At 40.2% G+C, this 23,572-nt stretch overlaps 1 protein-coding gene and 1 long non-coding RNA gene across 4 annotated transcripts in view; both read left to right on the top strand.

Moving 5' to 3' along the window:
• Positions 1 to 308: 308 nt before the first annotated feature.
• Positions 309 to 2,065, top strand: LOC119007875. The gene is made up of 4 exons (XR_005071257.1): positions 309 to 437; positions 578 to 634; positions 988 to 1,068; positions 1,542 to 2,065. It is a non-coding gene; the product is annotated as an uncharacterized LOC119007875 (long non-coding RNA).
• Positions 2,066 to 9,165: 7,100 nt separating this feature from the next.
• The window catches only part of LOC119007873 (transcription factor COE3-like), a 171,386-nt gene continuing 156,979 nt past the window's right edge, over positions 9,166 to 23,572 (top strand). For 2 of the 3 annotated variants that reach the window (XM_037077813.1, XM_037077814.1), the window contains exon 1: positions 9,682 to 9,815. In XM_037077813.1, the coding sequence (XP_036933708.1) occupies positions 9,682 to 9,815 (134 nt within the window). Of the gene's footprint in view, positions 9,816 to 23,572 lie in introns of all 3 variants that reach the window. The other variant, XM_037077812.1, reaches the window with a different exon arrangement.

Raw genomic sequence — 23,572 nt, 5'->3', positions numbered from 1 at the left:
AATTTCAATTTCGGCTTCCATAGATTTTGTTTAAAAAAAAAAAAAAAAAAAAAAACTAACGCAAAATATGTTGACGTCATTCATTTCTAAACTATTTTGGTCTAACATTGGTCTTAAAACCCTGTTGTAAACATCAAAATGTACGAATAAAAAGTTCTTATGAGGAAAGTTTGTACATTTTTTGGCTATGTTTTCATATTTGAAAAATGAATAATAAGGTGGAGGTGGAGTTGGAGCAGTCGGCGGAGGAGTGGGTGGAGGTGGAGGAGGTGGAGCAGGTGGCGAAGGAATGGGTGGAGGAGGTGGAGCACTCACCTGACTGAACGAGCCCAGGGCATCTTCATGACTTCATGACATGCATCCTGACCACAAAATGTCTGTGACCTTCAGCACAACAGTTTCATGGACACAGCATTGTTATGACTTATGAGACACATGTCAGTAAAAATTAACTGTCAATTCATATTTCAATGAGGTTTTAACATTAGCTTGAAAGTTAAACTCTGAAATTAGCACAGACAAGCTTTAGCTTAGCATTAGCCATCAGCTAACGTTAGCTTCTTGTGTCCTACTGCAGATAACTGAACCTGCTGCAAATGGTGGAAGTAATCAAGTACTGGAGTACTGTTCTGAGGTAATTTACCTGTATTTCACTTGAGTATCAGGCTGCCAGTCTCTGCTTCAATTCAGAGGCAAACATTTTACTTTTTAACTTAATTAATTTGATAACTTTTTGCATGTTCAGAGTATTAATGCAAAATATAATCAACTAATCAATTACAATGTAATGTTATAGATTAACATTAAACTTTGTGGAGGGAAACCAGCCAGCCAGCAGAATGTAAAGACATTAAAAGGAGCTTCACCTTTACATGAAAGAGAACACATTATTGTGTAGATAATAATGAAAAATGGGCATTTCTGCTTAATGAGTACTTTTACTTGTGGTACTCTATGTATGATTTGATACTGATCTCTGTTTTACAGGATGCACAAGAAGAAATTCTGCTTTGTGAGGAGATGGATGCCAAGAACATGAAAGTGTCCATCACACATCCAAGTTCTCAGGTGAGCAGTTTGTTTCACTGAGCCCTTTTCCTCTGTTTGAGGATGTGAATATAAAACACATGAAGGAGTACTGTACATCCTGCAGTCACACACACACGGAATGAAACATGGTGAATTTCAAAGGTTGACTCTGGTATTTTGTTAACATAGACTATATATTTAAAGTTCACACATTTTAAGATAGATTCAAATGATAGTATTTATTTATTTACACTCCATTTATGAAAGAAGAAACATTTTACTGATCTAAACATGTCACATTTTACAGACACTAAACAGTAACAATATAGGCTACTTCTTTGTCCCTGTGGAGAAAGTCTCCAGACTGCCTTAACAAATGTGTCAGTTTAGTGAGTTGTTGAGTTGGAGACACTTTATAATCTCTGTCTCTGACTCCTTCTTCTGCTTCATTATTTGGACCTTCTTGTAAATTCACAAATGTTCTACATGAATTTCTTTCTGTCTTCGAGTAGAGACATGGAGTCTGTTTGTCCCAGTGATGGACGGGTTTGTTTCATATAGAGCAGGAAGTGACATCAGGTGGTTTTTGTTACTTGTGTTCACACATGCCCATAAAAAGTCATACTTACATGTAATGTTAAAGTGTATGAAACTGAACATTGAAAACCTGAACTTTTTCACATAATCTTGAATAATTGTTATATTAAATGAATGGTGTTAAAGTTAGCTGGCAGTGCAGATACATACACTGTGTTTAAGTCTCATCTCCTACAGGTCTATCGATGATGTAGTGGATACAGCAGTTGTTTTGAGCTGTTTTCTCCACTAGATGTCACTCTCTACTTTCACTTAAATGATCCAAGCGAACTCTGTTTGCTTTTCCTCTAAATTCAGCAAATTCAGACCTCCGTCTGTGTGTATCTGAGCTGTTTGACATGTTTTTAAAGATGATGATATCTGTATTTGCTCAAAACAAAGTGAGGAAAAAGGGAAATCAGCTCATCCTGTCCTCAGAGCTGCTTTGAGGAAGGTTTCATGCAATGATTCACAGCCTTTATTGATTTTAAATTGATATAACCACAAGATCAACAGAGGGGTTTTTTTCTGATTCTTTCTCTTCTGGGGAGCAGCTTTCTTCCAGATTCTGTTTTTTTTACGGAAATACAGAAGTTGGTGTTTTCAAATTTATCGATGAGAAGCCTGCTTGTTTTTTTCTTCTAAGCATTTTCTTCCTCATCTGATCCAAGTACAGTTTAACACAGTTTAACATGCAGTCAGACAGAAATCTGTCTCCGTCTGGCTCATTCAGGTCTGTAGAAATGAACAGTTGTGTTTGTCAGTAAAAGACTGCATATCGTCTTCTAAAAGGACAAAACATTTGTGAAACATTGGGAGCCTTATCTGGAGTATATGGCCAGATCACTGACACCACCACAGGAAACTGGAACCCTGAAAATAAATCAAAATAAAATAAAAACATTCAGAAAGACAGATGGCTGTGAAATGTCCCTGATGCGACTGTGTGCAGTTACTTTACAGTGTGGAAACCATTAATGTTTTCCATAAACCATGTCACAGAGCATTTTAAAAACCTGCAGTATAAAATCTGTAATAACAGTTGAGTTTCATGCTGTGATGGCTAACTGATAATTCAATATGGGACCAGCACAACTAATTATAGATCTTTGTTTTACACAAGGGTTTCATTGCCAATATCCAATATTTTCCAACTGATTTAGGACAATTGCCGATACAGATGTATAAAAGTATGATCTGCACCTAACTTCAGAGAACATCAAGTCTCTCCTGTAATGGAATGAATGCATTATCCTACCTCCTGTTTCAGTGATGGCCCTCTGCTATCAAAATATCATGTACATATCCAAATTACAGAGGCTGCAATGCTGACCTACAAATCTTCTTCTCCAGATGGAAGAAACCAATTTGAATAGTTTTTTTGTGAAAATTAAAATTTGCTATGCAGAAAGGATCATCGCTTCATCTGTCATGATGTTATATCGGGACCAAATGAATTCATGATGGTATTATCGACATGGTTATAGAAATTTATTTTATTTTTTTTAAAAAAAGCTAGCAGTTGAATGTTTCTTTAACTTTATGAACTGTGTGTGTGTTTGAACAGCACAGTTTGGTCTCACTGTGTATAAGAATAATTTGTCACAAGTGCAATTATTTAGTATTAAGCTGTGTATGTATTCATTGTGACAAAGAGGAGATTCATGTTGGAAATTATCCTCACTTACATTGCATAATGACCCTAACCATTAAATGTAATAGTTGTAGTCTTTGTGTGTGTGTGTGTGATGTATTTGCTCAGACAGACTGAGGCTGAATCCTGTTAGTGTTGAGAGTCTGGGGGCAGTTAACAGTGTTTTAGGATGTGTAGGAGTGTGTGGGGGCATCTTTGGGGTTAAATGCCCCCCTGATGGTTCAAGTTGGGTGCTGACCCCACCTCCACCTCCCTGTTCACCCTCAGCAGGAGGTGTGCAGGCTTCAGGATCCTCTGATCCCTCCAGTCTTGACTCCACATCAGAGGATAAAGAGGAGAATTTGTTTGGACTGAGTCGGCTGTGTGTGTGTGTGTGTGTGTGTGTCTGGAGGAGATATTTAGTGTGGTCAGGAAAAGTCCTGTGTTAGTGTGGGACTTGTTGAGGTGGAGCTCATTTTGTATCAGACTGACATCTATGAATCTTTTTATTCTGATGATTGATTTCCTCCACAAACTCACCGATTTGTTTGATGTTTGGTGAAAACAGTGACAATGTTCACAGTGTTTGTTCAGTCCAAATATCAACTGTATAAAATTAAACAGTTTTATGTTCAACAGTAAAATTAAATCAAATTATTCAAAGTAAAAAACATCTGTGAAGCTGCAACCAGACAATAATTTTACGGGAAGGTTCCCTGATAAAACATTGGCATCATTCAAGTTTTGATTGATTAATGCAGTGAGAGTTTCAGCTGTGCTTGTACTGACTGTTGTGGAAAGTGGAAGTATACAGGAGCAGAACATGGAACTACTGAAGCACCTCAACATTTTACACAAGTACAGTACTTGTATTGTAGTTAGTTACACTCCATCACTGGTTATTCTCCACTCCAATTGAAATGTGTATTTTTAAGTTTTTTCAGTCCCCTGGATTACTAATAATCCCTGAAAAAGTGAGTCGACCTGTAGTTTAATTGATAACACATTTCATGAACTCTTCATGTGTTTGTGTGTAAAATTTCCTTACAAACGTCACATACATGTTGTGCAGTAGAAGAAGAACGTAGCACGAACAGAAAACACTCAAGTAAAGTACAAATGCCTCAGCTGTATCACCGTCTACCACTGGAGATGTTTGTGTTAGAAATCAAACAGTAGAGTACGATTATTAATGTAAATGTAAGTCTTCATCTAGTTCATAAAACAGGACATGATTTAAAGTGATAACATGAAAATATGAATTCAGTCATGATAAACACAGTTATCACGCCGGACAAATAACTGAACAGATCATTAAATATCGGATTTAATGATCTTTATTTGATTGTCTAGAAACAGCATCTTCACACAAACAAGAAAAATATCATTCATTTTTCTATAATTCAAAACAAAAAATAAATCAGCCTGTTGGTGACTCACTGATCTGATTCATTTGGCTCGAGTGCTGAAGTCCAATATTTTATCTGAGCTTGTGTACAAATCTATCCGTCTCATCACAAATCATTTAGCCGTCATGGAGGAGAGAGAATCCATGAATGAGACAAGTTTATTTAAATATTCTTCAGCCTCACACCTTCAGATTGTTTTTCTCCTGAGCTTTCAACCACATTCAGCATCTTCACCAGTGAATGGAGCTGCACAAAAACAGGTGGTCGTACATGGAGCTGGACTAACTAATGTCTGCTGTGTCTCATGTGAGAGGAGGCGTCAGCTCCGTTGTAGGGTTTCTGAAGGGGTTCTTGGAGATGGTAGGTTTTTATAGCACGTTCAGTGGTGGAAAGGGGAAAAGACTGAGAGGTTCTGGTTCTATTCAAGGAGTCTGAGGGGATTCAAAGGAAGGTTCTGTGTTCTGAGGAAGGTTCCGTGGTGAGAAGGATTTGCTGTTTGCTTTCTATCAAATTTAACTTGATCTTGAAGTTCTGGACAAAACAAAACATATGGAGATGTCAGCCTGGACTCTGGGAGGTTGTGATCGACATTGTCAGTTCGATATTAGATGAAATCATGATGTTTGCTGTCATATACAATATTTCTCACAGTATGGACCAGCTGTTAGTTTAACATATAGGTGTGGAGGACTGGGTATCCAAGAAGAATGCCGGCTCGCAGATTTGTCAGAATTTAAGATTTAAAGCAGAAATGTCGGGCTTTAAATCCGTCACAAATGAACACAACGATGACATTGTCTATCATGATATTTTGGAAGAATATTGCTTACAAACAATCTTTTATTTGACAAACAGATCAACAGATTAATCAATAATGACAACACTCGTCAGCTGCGCTTTACTGACACACATAGATTTATACTGAACGGGCTCAACTTGAATCTCACCCACAGTTTCATAAAAACTGTGTCTGATTGATTTTTGTTCCTTTCTTTTTTCTTTGTCATCTTTTGAACCTGTTTCTGTGTTTTAATTGTGTATTTTGAGAAGGAGATTCAATTCTATCTTAAATATCATACCTTGTTAAAATCACAGTTCCTTCTGTCTTTCTTTCACTCTCTTTGTTTTTTATTTACTTAGTCTCATTTGTTTTTTTCTGGTTGTCGTACGCTCAGGTTGTTCTGATCGAATTAATTTTCTTCAGGTCTAATTAAAACATATATTTATATTTGTAGCTGGGCTGATTTGTAACAATCTCACTTGCATTATTAGGATTCTTCTGTATGGGTATTGTTATCACCGCCTGTGTGTCCGCGGTTGTAAATTCTTCAGAAATCTGAGAGAACTGTCTCTGTCCACTGACGGTCTCTGACGAGCAGTACCGTCTGTGGTCCACTGTGTGGCGCCCTGTCCCTGCACACTCAGCTCTCTGACTGCAGCTGTTCTCCAAACTGCGGCTGGATTTATTTCCAGCAGCAGAGGAACAGAACAAAGTGCCATCTGTGTTTCACACATGACAGGTTCCCCTGTTCCTTATGAGAGCAGCTCGATTAATAATGTCATTAGTTTAAAGTAGGAAATCTATTTTAAAAACATGTAAATCTAAATTAAGGGCCCTTCATGTGATGCGGTCCTTCAGGTGCTCCTCTAATCCTGCTGCTTTGAGCGTGTTCCTGATGTTTCTGAGCACGACGACCCAAAGAACCTTTTCACAACGTTCTTCTAAGATTAGAGAACATGAGGAGAGACAACCACTTAAACAATAAATACTAAAGAAAACATTAAAATTTCTGTGTATTTGATATATTTAATGCAAATAATGAATAGTGTAAAAAGACTGTTCTGCCGTGGTGCTGTTACGAACTAGCCTGGCAGCGGTTCTTAAACCTGCACAGACTTACAGGATTGATCGACGAGGTTCTAGACATCCACGAATACTAGAGGCGGTTTCAGGGGTTCTTGGAGAAGGCTGTAATATTTTGATCTGTAATATTCAAGTAGTTCCAGGGAGTCTAAAGGAGGTCCAACAAGCCATATCTTTGGATCCACGGACATTTAAGTCCTGATGCTGTTAAAGAATATCCAGAGGGGGTTAATGTGTTGTGAAGAATGCTCCAATACAGGTTCCACTGGGCGCTGGGGGATTCTAGGAAATATGGAGGGGATTTAAGATGCTCTTATTAAGGTTCTGAGGAATTTTAAGAGGACTTGGGATCCAGAAAAGTTGACAAAGGTTTTGCTGTTGAAGGTCCTGGAGTTATCAAAGGATTTCCAGATGGGTTTATGTGTTACCAAGAAGGGAGTCAAGGGATGTTTCCTGGTATCCAGGCTTTTTAGGGGGATTTCAGAGCATTTTAAGAAGAACCAGGATTCCCAGTGGGTTCTAGTGTTCCATGGGATTTTCTCTACATTTACAGGCTTCTAATGGAGGTTCTGGTCATGTGGATCAGGGACCTCTGAGGGTTCTTGAATTGGTTGCAGGGGCTCGAATGAAGGTCCTGGAGATTTTTAAGAGAGATCTCATGGGTGATCATGGCAGTCCCCCAGGTATCCAGGAGCACTTGGAGCTGTTCCAGGTACTTTGGGGGTAATTCTTATGGTGCTCCAGGGGGTCTAGAAGAGCTGTGAGGCTTCTGAGAGGATCCAGAAGTGGTTTGAGGCTCCCGTGGTCGTGTGTCTTCATGCTCTGTCACGGCGGCTTGAGGTCTTTTTCCGAGGGGAATCTTACAGGGGTTGGTGATGGCAGTGTTATGGAGGAGGTTTGTAAAGCCATCATGATCCAAACCTAAAATCACAAGAGGAAGCAGAATCAGGAGAACCTACACAATAAATACAATCAAATGATATTAAATGTATTAGAGAGGGGAACACAAGTGTTGTGAGAATCAGCTGCATCAGGCCTCTGTGACAATTATTAAAATGTTATGATGATGATTATTATTTGTGGAATTATACTGAAATGATAAAAGCGGAACATTAATTTTCAGACATGTTTTTACTGACTACACATAATTATAATGATTAAAACGATGAAATCATATTATTAATAATACATATTATATTAGAGCCGGGCAGTGAAAGGAGCCTGTTGCCGCCTGATTTCTAATCCGGACCCTCTTCTTCTTCTTTTTCTTCTTCGACTTCATCCTCCTCTTCTTCATCACCAACATGTTTGCAGCGTCTCATTGACTTTTTCTCTCCGCGCGCACAGAAATATTTTTCCAGGCTTTCCAGACGTTTCTGTGTCCCTGGAGGAGGCAGCGGGCTAAAGGAGGATAAATATTTAATCAGCGCTGCTCTGGAGTTTGTGCTTAATTAGAGGAATTCTGCTCCTGCCACGAAAATGAACAAAAAATGACTGCTGGAGATGTCAAAGCCCCCAAAACATCAAGAGGGGTGATCAGAGAAAAATGATAATAATAATTATTATTAGTTATTATTATTACGGACCTGTAATTATTATGGATCGCTGCGACCTGCTCTCTTTAAACTCTAAAATTAAAGACACATTTTACAGCAGTGTGAAATATAACACAGCTTATTAGAGGCTTTCCCTCCTGGTGCGTGTGTGTGTGTGTGTGTGTGTGTGTGTGTGTGTGTGTGTGTGTGTGTGTGAGAGAGAGAGAGAGAGAGAGAGAGAGAGAGAGAGAGAAAGAGAGAGAGTGCCATATGTCCGTGCGTAAAAAAGCGCAAATTGGTGCCAAATTTGCGCGCCTCCTGTGTCAGTCAGCCCGAACGCGGGATGACAGAGGAGATTATTCCACATGAAACCAGTTAATCCCCCGAAATCTGAAGAAGTCTGTGAGGCTGGAGGAAGTGAATACTGATTTGTGCTACTGATGAGGTTCAGTATTACAGTCTCGTACCCGCTGAAATAAATCTGGAGCGGGAAACAGACGCGGAAGGTTTGGGTGAAGGAGGTTCAAACTTCTGTCTCAACCTCAGCAACTAATTTAATGACGGATTGGAGAGTTAAAACTACCGATATTATAGAGACGAGACATAATGCGAGTTTGCAGAAACAAGAATCAGAGTTAAATGATGCGTAAAAATCAGAAAGTGACCTGTGTTCGGGTCAACATGTCACTGTGTGTGTTCACATGTCTGAAGAGTCTCCGTCATGAAGTCCGTTCGCACAATCTTGAAACATTCAAACCTCATTTTTTACAGTGCGCACGGCCGAACACGCGGAAACCCTTATTCGGAGTCCGTTTTGAAAAAACAATGACGCAACGCGCCACTTCCACCAATCAGAAGCCAGAGGTGCGACCAATATCCGAATGAGCTGCCCTTATTTGGTGCTGTCCCCGCCCCCTCCCGCTCCACGCCGGTCCCACGGGAGCTGCCGAGCCCCGGACCCCGGGAGAAGGAGCTCTCCGCCGGGACAGAGGAGCCATAAAGAGCCGGGGAGGGAGGGGGATGAGATTTCTCGCTGCCCAATCCCCCTGTTCCCCCGGGAGCAGCAGCCTTCCACGGTCCGTCCCTCCCTCTTGTTTGCTAATCATTTCATTTTACTCCTTTTTGAAGCGCTGGCGTGTTTTTTTTATCCCACTTTTCATTTCTTCACAATCCGCGGCTGCTCGCACTCCCTCTGATCCCCGGCTCTCCGCGCTCCGTTCTCCCGGCGTCAGGCGCTCCGGATCCCGGCTGATTCTCCTGCATCCCTCTGTCTCTCTCTCTCTGCGGGCTCCTCTGAGATGCTCTCCCCGCTCTGCGAGCCTCTCTCCGCCCTCTTTTAACTTCACAGAGACGCCAGTTTAACGCCCGGGCAGCTGCGAGCCAGGGCTGGGATCTAAAACAACCCCGGAGAAACCCAGAGGGATCCCGGGCTCTTCTTTGGATCAGGACCCGGTACTTTGGGGAAGCTCGCTCGTGTGTCCCTCCTCCTCCTCCTCCTCCTCCTCCTTCCTCCTCCTCATCGCTCCTCTTTTCTCCACCTTAATCCAGGTTGGCTTTTTTTGAGTGGCTGGTACAGGGAGGATTATTCTTCTTTCTTGTTTCTGGTGAAGACAAAGCTCCCAGAAGGACACTTTGATGTTCTCCATCCAGGACAGCCTCCCCCGGGGGGCCCTGACCATGAAGGAGGAGCCGCTCCCCACCGGCATGACCCCGGTCCGCTCCTGGATGCAGGGCGCAGGGATTTTGGACGCCAACACAGCGGCCCAGAGGTAAAAATATCACCGAAACCGAGCAACTTTTCAGCTCTCTGCTGCGCGCTGCCAATCCTGTCCATTAGTGCCACCGTTAGAAAACTCCAGCGTGAAGGTGAAAGTCATGTTCGCATCCTCCAGGATCCGCCTGAGAAGTGACGGAGGTTCCGTCTGCAGAGCAACAGACGAGAAAACAGCAAGTTGAACCAAAGTTAGAACAGATTCAAGCACATGGCTGAGAGTCAGAGTCACAGCTCCAGGGTCGTTTTAAATTCGAGACAAATAATAGAAGTCGAAGAGACGACGAAGAGAGCGCGAAGTGAGTGAAACAGAAAAGACTGAAAACTTTGAGTCTAAACTGTCAGAACATCAACTGAAGCTGGACGCTTTGAGTTTCCTCTGATAATTCATGCAAAATGACCGAAGTTCGATTCTAATTCAAAAATCAGTTAAATTCATTTGGAGAAAAAAAAAAAAAAAAAACAATTCCAAGAAACAATCAGTTCATGAACTCACGTCAAACAGAAACTGTGTTTTAGCCCAGCAGCGTTCATGGTGTCAGCGAGGAGCGGCAGCCCCATCACACCGACTCCCTCCACTTCTGCGCCGAATTCGGCTTCACTGGCTGTCCGCTGCGGGCGGACACACACGCCGTAATGCTCTCCGCACTCCCACGTGTCTTTATAAACCAAAAGTCAGGTTGAAGTCATGTTTCAGTTCCCACGCCGCGGCTCCGTGATTCATTTTAAACAAATCTTACACGGGGTTTGGTGCTGAGCGAACACGCCGCGCGCGGAGAGCGCAGAGAGGCGGCGGAAGGAGCGCGGAGCTCCAGCCCGCTGCACGAGGGTCATCTCTGGGATACTTACCGCAATTATCGCAGTTAGCACATGTTTATTTCATTAAATCTCACAGATATTTTCTATTTTACACCAACAAAATATTTTACAAATTCTAAAGAAGTGCACTCAATTTCAAATCCGCGAATTTGATTTAATTCCTGAATCAACTCCGGGAGGAAATGAAGCTGAATTTAACATGGCTCACAAATTCAAACAAAAGGATTTTCGAGTCGTTTGCACGCAAGATAAAAATAAGTTAACGTTTGACCCCCCTGATGCAAACACGCACGACATCTGACGGACCGAGCCTCACCCAGAACCCACCCGATGTTAGCGTTTTTAAAATGTAAAGTTCTTGAAGCCTCACAGAGCTGAACAAATAGTTTTAATTCCAAACCTGAAGGTCCAAAAGTCAATAATTCGCATGGCCGAATATAAATAAAAATAGTTTTTTAAATGTCATGAGATTCTCCTCCGTCTTCGTCTGCAGTTATTTCCAGTCCCATCATAATGAGTGTTTTGAGGGTCTAAATTGCTGAAGTGTCTCTCGGGGAGACATCGGGTGAGCTCCGGTGAAATCTGACCGCTCAAATCAAATAAATCAATTTAGGTTTCTCAACGCCGCCTCAGGTTCAGAACACCTGGACGTGAAGAGGGAAAATCCGTCCGCTGCTCAGAAAACACGCGGCTTTAAAACACTTTCTGCCGGGATTTATATCTATAACAGCTGATCTTCACTGTACTTACAAACTTTTCAATTAACGTGAATTCCTTTATGTTAGAAGCATCAAGTATGTGAAATAAATGTGCACAACAGATCAGATTAATTTTCAGTTTTTGTAAAATGTTTTTAACAGAAGATCATTTAATCCATTAATCTCGTTGCTTCCTGCAGTTGTGACACATTCAACATCCAGATTATCATGAAAACACACAGTAGACTGCAGCCTCACGTCAGAAATGTGAGGACGTTAAAAGCCAACAGAAACTTAAGTCTTGTCCAAATACCTTTTCATAAAATAGACGGTAGAGACAGAGACAATAATAAAAAAATAAGTGTATAAGCAGAACAATACTTTTCTAACAAGCACTGGATTTTTTGATCAATTGATTTTTTGTTCGGTCTTTGGAAGATTAGTAAAAAAAAAAAAAATTAAATCTTCATGAGAGAAGATGAAATAAACCTGCAGGTATTAATATTTTACTGATAAGTTTGAACAATTTTGCCTAAAAAAGACTTAAGTGATTAATCAGTCTTTGATTAAGTAATGATTTATCGACTGTACTCGAGGATCTAATTTGAATTTGGTTAAATTGTTGTTGTAGGTCTGGTTGAAGGGGCAAATTTATACCAACTTTCTGTAGTACGCAGGTGGATTACGTGTCTCTGGGTAAATGGATTTGTATGTGCCGTATATGCAGCACACACAGCAGACTCATGTCCATGACATGTACGTTAAACAGATGCAGATTATACTCACGCAAAGTTTATTTTCTGCCCAGAATCACAAACTTGCATCCGAGGGTTTTAAAATCTAAAGAGCAGAGAAACCTCAGGGGACAAAACACGTTGTTAAAATATTCAGAAATCTGCTGAAATTGTAACAGATTTACCGTCAGGTGGACGACCAGATTAACACCGATAATCCAGACTAAAGGAAGAAAATAGAAACAAACTCAGAATTTAAATGAAGAAAGAAACGGGTTTGTAGGAGTCCAAATTTGAATGATTGAACCAAATTTCCTCAAAAACAACTTGTTTTGTCTTCATCACTTTGTGAGTTGAGACAGAAATACTTTCAGTGTCTTTGTGTCAGAGCAGCGTCTCACCTTACTTTGCTGCACGTCCAGAACAGTACACTCATTAATATTCAGTGACATTCCCTTCAAATGGTCATTAAACAGATGCAGAATCAACTCATGTCAAGTTTATTTCTGCCTAAAACCACAAACTCACAAAAGGCATTAAAATCTGCAGAACAAACAAAATTCCAAAGATAAAACACAACGTTAAAAAGAACACCAATAATCCAGACCAACAACAGGAGATGAAATAGAAACAGATCCTGCAATTAAATACAGAAAGAAACATATCTGTAAGTGTCTGAATTTTAATGTAGATGAACCAGACTTCACTCAAAAAATGGCTCGTTTTGTCTTCATCACTCTGAGTTTCATATTGAAGAACTCAGAGGCAGAAATCCTCTCAGAGTGTCAGCGTGTCAGAGCAGCGTCTTATTCTTACACTCTTGTCATGTAACATTACACTTGTTAATACTCAGTGAAACTCATTTGAAATGTGCGTTAAAGCATTTTAAAGCAAGGTGACCCTGCAGAGAGGAGGAGGAGGTTTAACATGTCTGTCTCTGAGAGGAAGCTGTAGATTTGTGCCGTTTTCGTGTTTTTAAAGTAGAAAAATGATGAGACTCGTAATTTCTTGAAATCACTGAGTGTGTCTGTTGTGTTTTCTGCTGGGAGTCACAGAAAGATGCCTGTTTGAATTAAAACGTGTCACTAGTTTACTTTACAATTTATTCAACATTAAACACTGTCTTTCCTCCAGTTAGAGGCAGAAGTGAAACTTTTTATGGGAGAAAAAGGAACAGACCGTGTGGAGATCTGTGGGATGATGATATCACTGTTAGAGAAGTCACAAACTCTCAGAATCAATTAAAATGTTCAACAGGGTTAAAAACTGCAGACGTTTGTTGTTTGATCATTCAGATAATCTGCAGTCTTCTTATTTATTAGTGATTGTCACCTGATCACTTCAGTGATCTCCAAGAACATCTTGGCTTCGCTTTGAGTTCACGGGAGCTAAATGCTCTTTAGATATGTTTTGAAAATGAATAATAAGGGAAAAAAATTAGGAGAAAATGGAAACAGATCCTGCAGAAACGTCATCAATATTCATCTTTGTTCAAGTCTCAAACAATTTTTTATTAACTTATCAAAGACTCGTTGACCTGATATTTAAAATATGAAGCTTTAGCCTAACAACCAATACCTGGACCCAGAGTGGTCTGACTCTGATGATGTCTGTCATATTTTACACACTTCTTACAGTGTACTGCCTGTCAAAAAACAACAAGTGAAAATCTAAATTTGAATCCCTTAGTTGTTTTAAGTCCTTTAGCTTGAAGAAGATCTCAAGTAGAAATCAAGCAGTTTGTCTATGGAGTTTGGTGCATGTCACGCCGAGAGCAGCACCTTTTACAGTAACGTAAATAGGCTACATGTGAAGAATAATTTCACCTGGAAGGATGAAGAAACAAGACAACAAAGGAAAGTGATAATCACACAAGATGATAATACTTCAAAATATGCGATGGATTTGAGGAATAAATTTGATTAAAAAAACGTTTTGTTGTTGTTTATGTTAAAGCAGCAAAATCCTCAAAATGTCCCAATAATTCTGATGTTGCTTTAGAAGAAATGATCCATAGAGTGTCGGAGCAGCGTCTCACTTCACTCTGCCGTTTATCCACATCAACCTTTGTCTTATTTACAAACCGTGAAACTCAAATGAAATGAGTTGAGATGTTCGTCAGCCTGACCGGCCTGTTTTAAGGGATTCCAGGTTTATTTAAATGTGTGTTGTTTAAGTGAAGATCAGGTGTTAAATCAGGATTGTGTTTGTGTCTGCTGCTGTTTTGAGATTTAGATAATTTATCCGTAGTCATGAATAATGAAGCTGAGTGTTTGCTCGGAGGATGGCGCTGGTTTGAATCCCGCGTGGTGAAATTTGTTTGAATCGGTGTCAGTTTGCAGCTGTTTTCTGTCAAAATAACGTGAGAAGATTTGAGATTCATGTTTTTCCTTCTTTTGGCTTTTGTAGCGCAGAAACTCACAAGTGTAAAACCAAATTTGTATTTCTGTGAAGAAGTTGTGTTGTTGTATTTTATTTCTCGCCCTCACGCTGAAGATATTTGTTGAATGCAGCTGGATTTTTGGTCCCTGCAGACGCTCATCGTGAAGTTATTCTTGCTAAAATCACAGTGTTAGTATTAGTGTTACACTGTGCTGCACAGCTGAGCTCGCTGATGGTGTCACAGAATCAGCTGCTTACCAAGTCTGAATGAGAACTAACAGAAAACCAAAATATCTGAAGAGGAAAAATAGTTCATATCAGAAACAACACACCAGGAACTTGTTGATTAATTAAAAAATCTCTTAAACTACAGAGAAAACAAATACAGATTGGTTTTACTCCATCACAAATTCAGAAATCTCATTTTATTTGTGTCAATTTATGTCTTTAAGATAAAGAACACGATGGCAGAGAGACGCGGAATGACATGTAACAAAGGTTCCCCCGCTGGACTTGAACCAGGGACGCTTCACGGCGGTCACCTGGATGCAGTTTAAAATATTATTTAATGTTTTTATCGTTCGTCACATGAGAGATGATTTTCTCCCTCAAAGTTCAGACAAGAAAACACAAGATCATTTCTTTTGTGTTTGAAACAAATACTCAAAATGTCCGGAAAAGCTGCAAAATGTAATTTTTATTGTTGTTGTGAAGGTGTGCCGGAGGTCAGAGGTCAGCGCTGTAGTCAGTGTCACAGCACCTGTGTGTGTGTGTGTGTGTGTGTGTGTGTGTGTGTGTGTGTGTGTGTGTGTGTGTGTGTGTGTGCGTGGGAGCTGAGATGCTTTGTGTATTTGTGTCTTAACATTGCTAAGATCTGTTGAAGCAGCTCAGGGTTTTATTCATATTTGGTTTGCATCCATGACAGGAAGTCCTGTAGTTGGAAACTGTGGAGGATGATTTGCTTTATTCTGAAATGCTTTTGCAGCATGTTGTGCCTTTTGTCAGACAGAAAAACAACAAGAAACAGAACCTGTCTAAAAAATATACCAGCACATATTTTCCCTAATAGACTCTGATAATATTTGTCATATTTACACTTCTTACAGTGTGTTAAGTTTCTGCTCCTGAAACACAGAAACAGGTTAAAATCCATCCACTGTGAGTTTGAATCCTTTGATCAGTGCTCTAAGAGAATTGATGGATCGAGTAGAAATTTGAATGAATGAAGGATTTTTCGTAGGAGTTTGATGCGTGTCACGCCGAGAGCAGCGAGAGAGATGGTGAATGACATCCTGACTCAAACTACAGACATCTGAAAACATGTTTGTGTGACTGAAATCACATATGAAAATATATGATTCACTCAGGACTCGATAACAGACACGACTAATAAGAAATAACATATAAAGGTCACCTCATGACCTGCCGTCACAGCCCGCTCGTCTCCATACGAGTCGTGAGCACTCGTGAGTCCATTATTTCATAATTCCTAAAAGGGAGACAGTAATGTATTTTTAGGAAGCAGAAACAGTATTAGAGAATAAAAAATGACTATTGTGTAATGTAAACATGAATGGACTGATGGCTGAAGGCACATTATTTAACTTCATTTAATAAAATATTGTCCTCAATTATGCTAAATTAGTTTAGATAAAGTCCTGGTCTCCATGTTTGATTTCGATGAGTACAAACGGCAAAATAATCAGAGGAACTGAAAGTGATCAGTTTACAAATCCTGACCCAATAAAATCTTTAGTTTCACTGACGTCTGAATGCACCACACAGACCAGAGCTCATAAAATCATAAATTAAGAAAACAAAAAGTGTAAAAGAATCTGAAGACAAACTGTCAGTTTTATTTGTTCTAACTTTTTATTCACCAGACTTCATTAGAAAAATCTGCTATTTTACATCTTTTTTAAAGACACACCTGCAAATGAATTTACGTTTTTTTCTTTTTTCTTTTCCCAGAGTTCTAATGCGTGAAACATATCATGATAATCTGAGCATCTGAAAGTCATCATTTGATGATTTCTAACCCCGATACCTCCATGTTGCGGTCCGGGCAACTAAACTAAAACTAAACCACCATGTGTTATGATCTACAAATCCTTCAAATTACACAAGAGCAGAATATCAAAGATAAACACTGGTTCACTCCTTCTTTCTATGTCTTCATTGATAATGAATCAGTTTAGATAACGTTGTTGTTCAGACGGAATTGTTGAGATGTTTAACTCCGACATGTTTGAGATGTAAGACTTCGTAAAAAGAGCCATTTTTGTTTTATTGACACCAAAACTTCCTGTTTGTTGAGTGAAATAATAATTTTTAGCTTCTAATATTTCTTAAGTCAGACATTAAATGTGCCTCCGTGCTGATTAATGTTGGTGGACTGTATAAAAACAGAAGCGACAGACGGTTAATGTTGCGACATAGACAGAAAAAAAAGGCTTTATCTTTTGGTCTGTGACAAAGTTTGATGTGTTAGATTTTAAAATATATTCTAATGTGTCAAGAAACCAAACCAAAGAAACCGGCCGACACTATTTCACCTGATATAAACTAATGGAGGACGTTTCTAGGATCTGAAGCTGTAATAGCCTATTTCTTATTTAATGAGCTCAACTCTGGGAAACTCCTAAAACAGGGGAATTTTCAGTGACACCTGGTTGTAATGATTTGACTCTCAGTGGCTGAGTTGTGCAGAAAAACAGACATTTTGGACTTAAAACCAGGCAGAAATAAAATGTTAAGATGGAGTTTTTTTTGTGCTGTGATTGCAGGAGTGTGTGTGTGTGTGTGTGTGTGTGTGTGTGTGTGTGTGTGTGTATGCGTGTGAACGTGTGTGTGTGTGTGAATGTGTGTGTTGAAGCTTCAGGTGAACAGATTTCCCTTGACCCCCCCTGACACCGCAGTAGAAAGAAAAAGTGATGATAATAGATGGAGAAGATTGAGTGATCCTTCCCTCCACACCCTATCTTTGTCCTCCGGGGGGCGGGGTTATGAACTACAGGATCCCAGGCTCAGTGGGGGAGGCGGGCGGGTTCAGGTAGGGTTTGGATGAGGTGAATTAATCGTCGACCGGGGATTCCCCGTGTCGTCGTCATTAGTCATCGGCTCAATCATCGGGCGTTTGGCTTTCCACTCGGCGCTCCCCGGGGATGGCGGAGTGTGGGTGAGGGTCTGTGGGAGACAGATCTGTAGAGTGTGGCAGTGATGGATCTGAGCGCTCAGAGACTTTTTATCAGAGAGTCGTAACTCATGACGGCGGCCGGAGAATGATGGAGCAGGTCAGCCGGGGCCTCGACTGCTGAAAACCTGTTTCCCCGCCTCTCAAACATCTTATTTTCCCAGCCGGGTGAGAGAAAATGCACTTCTTTCTGTATTTGCATTTGTCAACACCCTCCCCCCTCTCCTCCTTCTCCCCTCCTCCTCCTCTTCTTCACGTACGCACAATTAAACTCTCCTGAACGCCGCCTTAAAAACGTGTTAGATAATTAAACAGCCGGCAGATGCCACGTCAGCCTCGTTACTGTAAATTCTCTCCGACACGTCGTCCTCATCCCCGCCGCCGCTGGAAGTGAAGTCGACTCGTGTAAATAAACCGTCGACACTCCAGCGCAGCTCTTTTGTCTCCTCGCGGCCTCTGCTGAATGTCAGGCCGAGCGGCTAATCAGAAGCAGCGACGCAAGAGAAAGCTGCAAACAATTAACCCCGAGCTACGTCTGAGAGGAGCAGGTGACCAGACTAATGGGCTCGGCCAAGGGCCTGTGTGTGTGTGTGTGTGTGTGTGTGTGTGTGTGTGTGTGTGTGTGTGTGTGTAAGGGATGTGTTTTGGAGGAAACAGCTGAGTAGAGAAAACTTGCAGCTGCATTTGTCCGGCTCTTCATCCATCCTGAGAGCAGAGAGGTAAAATATTAAGACATCACAACAATCCTAAAAGAGAAACTCAAGTTTGAAGCCAAAAAGACTGAAACTATTTTTTTGCAGAAACACTTCTGTAAGCAGCTCCTTGACCAGGAGAACTCTGATTTACTGACCCCGAATGCACCACAACCAGAGCTTGATTAATAAAGAAAGAAAATAAAAAGCTTAAAAGAATCTGATGACAAACTGTCAGTTTTATGTGTTCTCACAGCTTTATTCGCCAAACTCCACTGAAAAAAATCTTCAGTAAAACATTTTGAATTTACACCTGCAAATGCATTTACTTTCATTCTTTTTTCTGTTGTCCTAATGTGCCAAACATCACAAAACAATGAGAGGAGCTGAAAGTAATCAGTTTACAATACTTGACCTAAAAAAAGCCTTTGTGTTAACTGATGCCTGAGTGCACCACAGGGACCAGGGCTGATAGAAAATAAAAAAGTTTCAAAGAATGACAGTCAGGTTTTATTTGCTCGAACAGCTTTATTTACCAAACTCTGCTGGAAAAATCAGTTATTTTATAACTTTATTCTGACATTTAGAGTTTTCACCTGCAAATGAATGTATACGTATTCTTTTCTCAGATGGTTTAATACATGGATCGCCGTCGATGAATAGATAAAGAAAATGTAAGATGACAAACTGGCAATTTGACTTCTAACAGCTTTACGCACCAAATTCTGTTGAAAAAATCAGCTGTAAGGAAATCTAGCTTTTACTTTTAGTGTTATTAGTATTAATGTGTGTTTTATTAGTATTGTTGTTGGTGCAGTCAAGTTGAGGGTGAAGCTCCAGAACAAGCAGCTGCAGGTCGGAATATGACGTCTGTGAAACCTCGTATGCTTTACGATGCATTTTCACACGTTGAACACCTCACAGAACATCCTAATTAGCACGCGTACTGCTCACACACACACGCTTGGTCAGGAGTGTGTGTGCATGTGCAGAAGCCCCCTCAGTCTAAAGACTAATTTGTTGGTAATTGCAGCATGACGGGAGCAGCCATTTCACCATCAAGCCACTGTTTCCCCAAGCCAGTCGCCCTAATTAGGAATGACACACACTATTAAGGTGCACAAATGGAAATCAGTCAGCAGGCGTTTCCCTCACTGACGGCATCGGACTCACAGTGGACTGTACGTGCACTAAAAAAAACCTCCCACAATGCTTCAGTGATGGAGTCGCCACCCGCAGATCAACATAAAACACAGAAGAGTCAGTTTGTTCCTGTAGAAAACTCAGAGAAATAAAGGAGTGCTTGAGTCTGATTTTTGTAATATAATGTGATTACTTAAAAAAAAAAAGATGTAAAAACAATAGAAAAAGGAGATGAAAACACAATTTACTGCAATACAAATAATGTAATGTTATTTGAGTGTTTTTTACAATGAAGTTTGGTGGTTAAAGATTTATCATTGAAATCAGGAACTGAGGAGGAGGAGGATGGTTCTGTGGAGGATTTCATTTCATCAATGACATAACAACGCTCACACACACACACACACGCACACTGGGCCTGCTGTCTTCTTTCCACGTTTCAGCCTCAAGTCATTAGTTCATATTACATGGCTAATAAGAGCTAACCAAACAGGTGTGTGTGTGTGTGTGAGAGAGAGAGAGAGAATGAGAGAGAGAGAGAGAGAGAGCGCGAGTGAACACAGTGGCCTGATTGGGTAAATGTATTTGTGGGTAATTGTGCGGCCTTGCATAAATCAACACACACACACACACACACACACACACACACACACACACACACACTGTACTGCACGTGAACAATATGTGCATATTTTAACCGTCCAAACCTGACTTCCATTGCAATTAGAGAGGAAGACCCGATGGTGTGTGTGTGTGTGTGTGTGTGTGTGTGTGAGCACTAATTACATTCATGCAGGATGATTCTGCAGGACGCATTTTATATCCAGTGTAAAACATTCAAAACCAAAGCAAACAAAATGTCATAACAGACTTTCGAGTGTCAGATTCTCTACTAAGGTGACTGTTTTTATTTTTGTTTTTTACTTCCTGTAGGTGTTAAAATCAGCTGGACAGAATCAAATGATTACAACCAGATCTAAGTTTATTTTCTAATTTCACTCATTTGCGGAATCACGCGGTGATTTAAACAAATGTATTTAATGTCAGTTTGACAGAGGAAGTACGCCATGTTTCTTCAGTAGCCCAGAACGGACAAACCAAACACTGATTCTAGAGACAGACTGTAGAGGAGGGTGAGACGAGGGGTGTTCAGTTGGTTGCCACTAAACCTGCACACTGGACCTTTTTAAATACATTCAATCCATCTCAACATAACTGGACCTGCTGAGCTGATGTTTGGTCGGACTGAAGATCATGTCAGAGACAAACAAGACAAAAAACAAGGCAACAAACAAGTCTTTGTTGACATGTTTCTGCTTCATGTGGAGGCTGATCACATCCTCGCCCTGATGACAGAACAGGTTTATTCCCAAAACTACATATTTGACAGGACTGTACCAGTGACAGGTACTCTTCATTTATTATTGTTATATGGACACAGTTTGGTTCGTTAGAGCAACAAAAACACTTGGTTTGGAAATGATTGTGAGGGTTAAAAATAAGTATATTTGTTATGTAACTTGAGTTACTAACGTAAGTTAGAGATGTTAAAGAGATAAACTTTCGTCACATAAATTACCATAATGTTAATTTTTGTTTTTCCTGGTAAAAGTCTTTGTTTGACTGTTTCGTCCACCTTGACCTCCATACAGACTTTCATGTCTGCATGTTATCATCTTTGAACTCCATCACCTGAGTTCCTCTTTGCTCCCGTCATAATTACTATGGCCTCTTGAGGTCGCTGCCTAAAAACAGTACGGATAGTAATAAGGTTTGTTGGATATAGCTTTAGTTACATCTGTTAGCATCCAATCAGACTATCTGTGTATGATTTCACATTTGAAATTTGCTCTGATGAACTTTCAGATCAACATTTAGACTAAATGTGACAGAGTGTGTGTGTGTGTTCTGTCAGGGTGTGTTTGCTCTGAGTTGGTTTCCACTGAATCAGATTTAAACATCCAGAGTTTATTTGATTAACATCCTGGCAGCATGCCAGACTGTGTGTGTGTGTGTGTGTGTGTGTGTGTGTGTGTGTATTACTATCAGTGTGTGTGTGTGTTTGTGTGTGTGTGCTGTATGGCTCATTAGGCGTGTGTGTGTATATTTATGTGTGTGTGAGGCGGCAGGCCACGCTGGTTAAAGACTCAAACAGCGGTCACACTCCATCTCCTGTTTGATTAATGTCATGGTGTGTGTGTGTGTGTGTGTGTGTGTGTGTGTGTGTGTGTGTGTGTGTGTGTGTACAGCTCCCTGCAGTCTCAAGATGATTTTCAGTCATTTATATTGAACATAAAACATTGAAGACTTTCAGGTTAAAGTTCAGTCATCTTTAGTCCGGGGAGTTCAGTTTCATTTTGGATTAACTGTTTTTAACCTTCAGTCTGTTTTTATAAACACTGAGCCACTTTTAATCCGATGCAGCAGTTTTAGGCTGACGTTAAATGAAATATTGAATAGATGGAGTTATTAGCCAATCACATGTAGAATCAGCAGACCAGGAAAGCTCAGAGTTAAATTTGACATAAAATTAAATAGCTTTGATTAATTTTAGGTTAAATCTGTAATCTCTCCAATGATATTCATAATCCTTACCTCCAGATTAATTGAAATAAACATGGTCACACATTACAAGGTCTCGTCCTTAAATAAACATAGCTTTGTCACCTAATTCAATATTGTGATTAGCTGATTTTTAGTCTGTTGTGTGAAGTTCAAGTGAAGTCTCAAGTCTTCATGAAAAAAACGGCATGTCAAGATCAGAAATCTCTCAGGTGTCTAATCAATAAAACAGTCTTTTACACATCAGGTTTATTTTAGACGTCAAACATACTATTGAGGACAAGACTCCAATTAAAGACACCATCCTGGTGTGTTTTAGGAAATGTAGGCTGCATAGTCTGGGGTAAGAGTTTGTTAAAGACTATTTCTATATCGGGTTATTAATCGGTCAGTTATTTTCTTGATCTTGACAGAGTGCAACTCTTTCCATGTATAGATCCAGTGATTAAATGTCAATACCAGATTACCTCATCCAGCACCTAGAAAGTTTAGATCGGGATTCTCCTTGTTTTCTATAGTTTCCTCCTCCTACATTTCCTGTTTTTCTCCCTATTTATTATTTATTTTTTTGCATCGTTTCACTCTTTTAGTTATTGCTAACTGTTCCTCCCACCTCACAGTCTATAGTCTGCTGTACTGTGTGTCCTCGACCTCCTCCGTGAGTGTGAGGCAGACAGAAGAGACAGAAGTTCCATTTCTTGTGGAAAGTTTTAAAGGACCCGTTCTGTTAAATCTGCGGTAGCATTATTTTTTCTGTCGATCACATTGGTCAGTATGACTTTAATTTGTAACAAGAGGCTGATACTGAAAACTGATAAATATTACAGTGTAAAAGTCACAATGCACGAAACAAAGTGAAATATTTCTCCTGCTCTGGTTTGGCAGGTGTGTTTGCCGGTGTGATAAGTGAGAGAAGAGCACTCACTGTTAGCAGCAGGTTTCTGATGTATTTACTTTTGTCCCACAGTCCTGTCGGTTGTGTACTGGTCAGCTGTTCTTCGCTCACATATTGCTGTATCTTCACACTTTAAATATGTTAAACACTGTCCACAGTAGCTCAGATATATGGTGTTTCATGTTTTTTCTGCTCTTCATCGAAACTGTTTGAGGAATTTTTCTTCATCTTTCCATCAAATGTAAATATTCTACACTTCTGTTGAACCATTTCCCCCAAAATGCATCCTGACAAATTTGGTATGTTTGGAAATGTTAAGATCTCCTTAGCAAATTAATAATGAGCTCTGTTGGTCTGAAGAAAGTTCAGACAACCACCTGGAGTGTCACAAAGGCATAGGACTGGTGGAAGGTCTTTGCTGGGATCAACGACTGACGGCTACCCCTCCTTTAATCTGAGAGAAGAAAAGAACCTTGCAGGTTTTATTATATTTAGGCAGTGAATTCATTCTGTGTGTGGGTATGCGTGTGTGTGTGTGTGTGTGTGTGTGTGTGTGTGTGTGTGTGTGAACTGACTGCACCCAGGACCGGCTGTCTTGCTCAGTAATTGTTTGCAGAGTGCTCGACACGACTCCCGC

This window comes from Acanthopagrus latus, chromosome 18 (assembly GCF_904848185.1).
Source record: "Acanthopagrus latus isolate v.2019 chromosome 18, fAcaLat1.1, whole genome shotgun sequence".
In the NCBI taxonomy this organism is placed as follows: domain Eukaryota; kingdom Metazoa; phylum Chordata; class Actinopteri; order Spariformes; family Sparidae; genus Acanthopagrus; species Acanthopagrus latus.
Note: the sequence above shows the minus strand (reverse complement) of the source record. Positions and strands in the feature narration are given on the sequence as shown.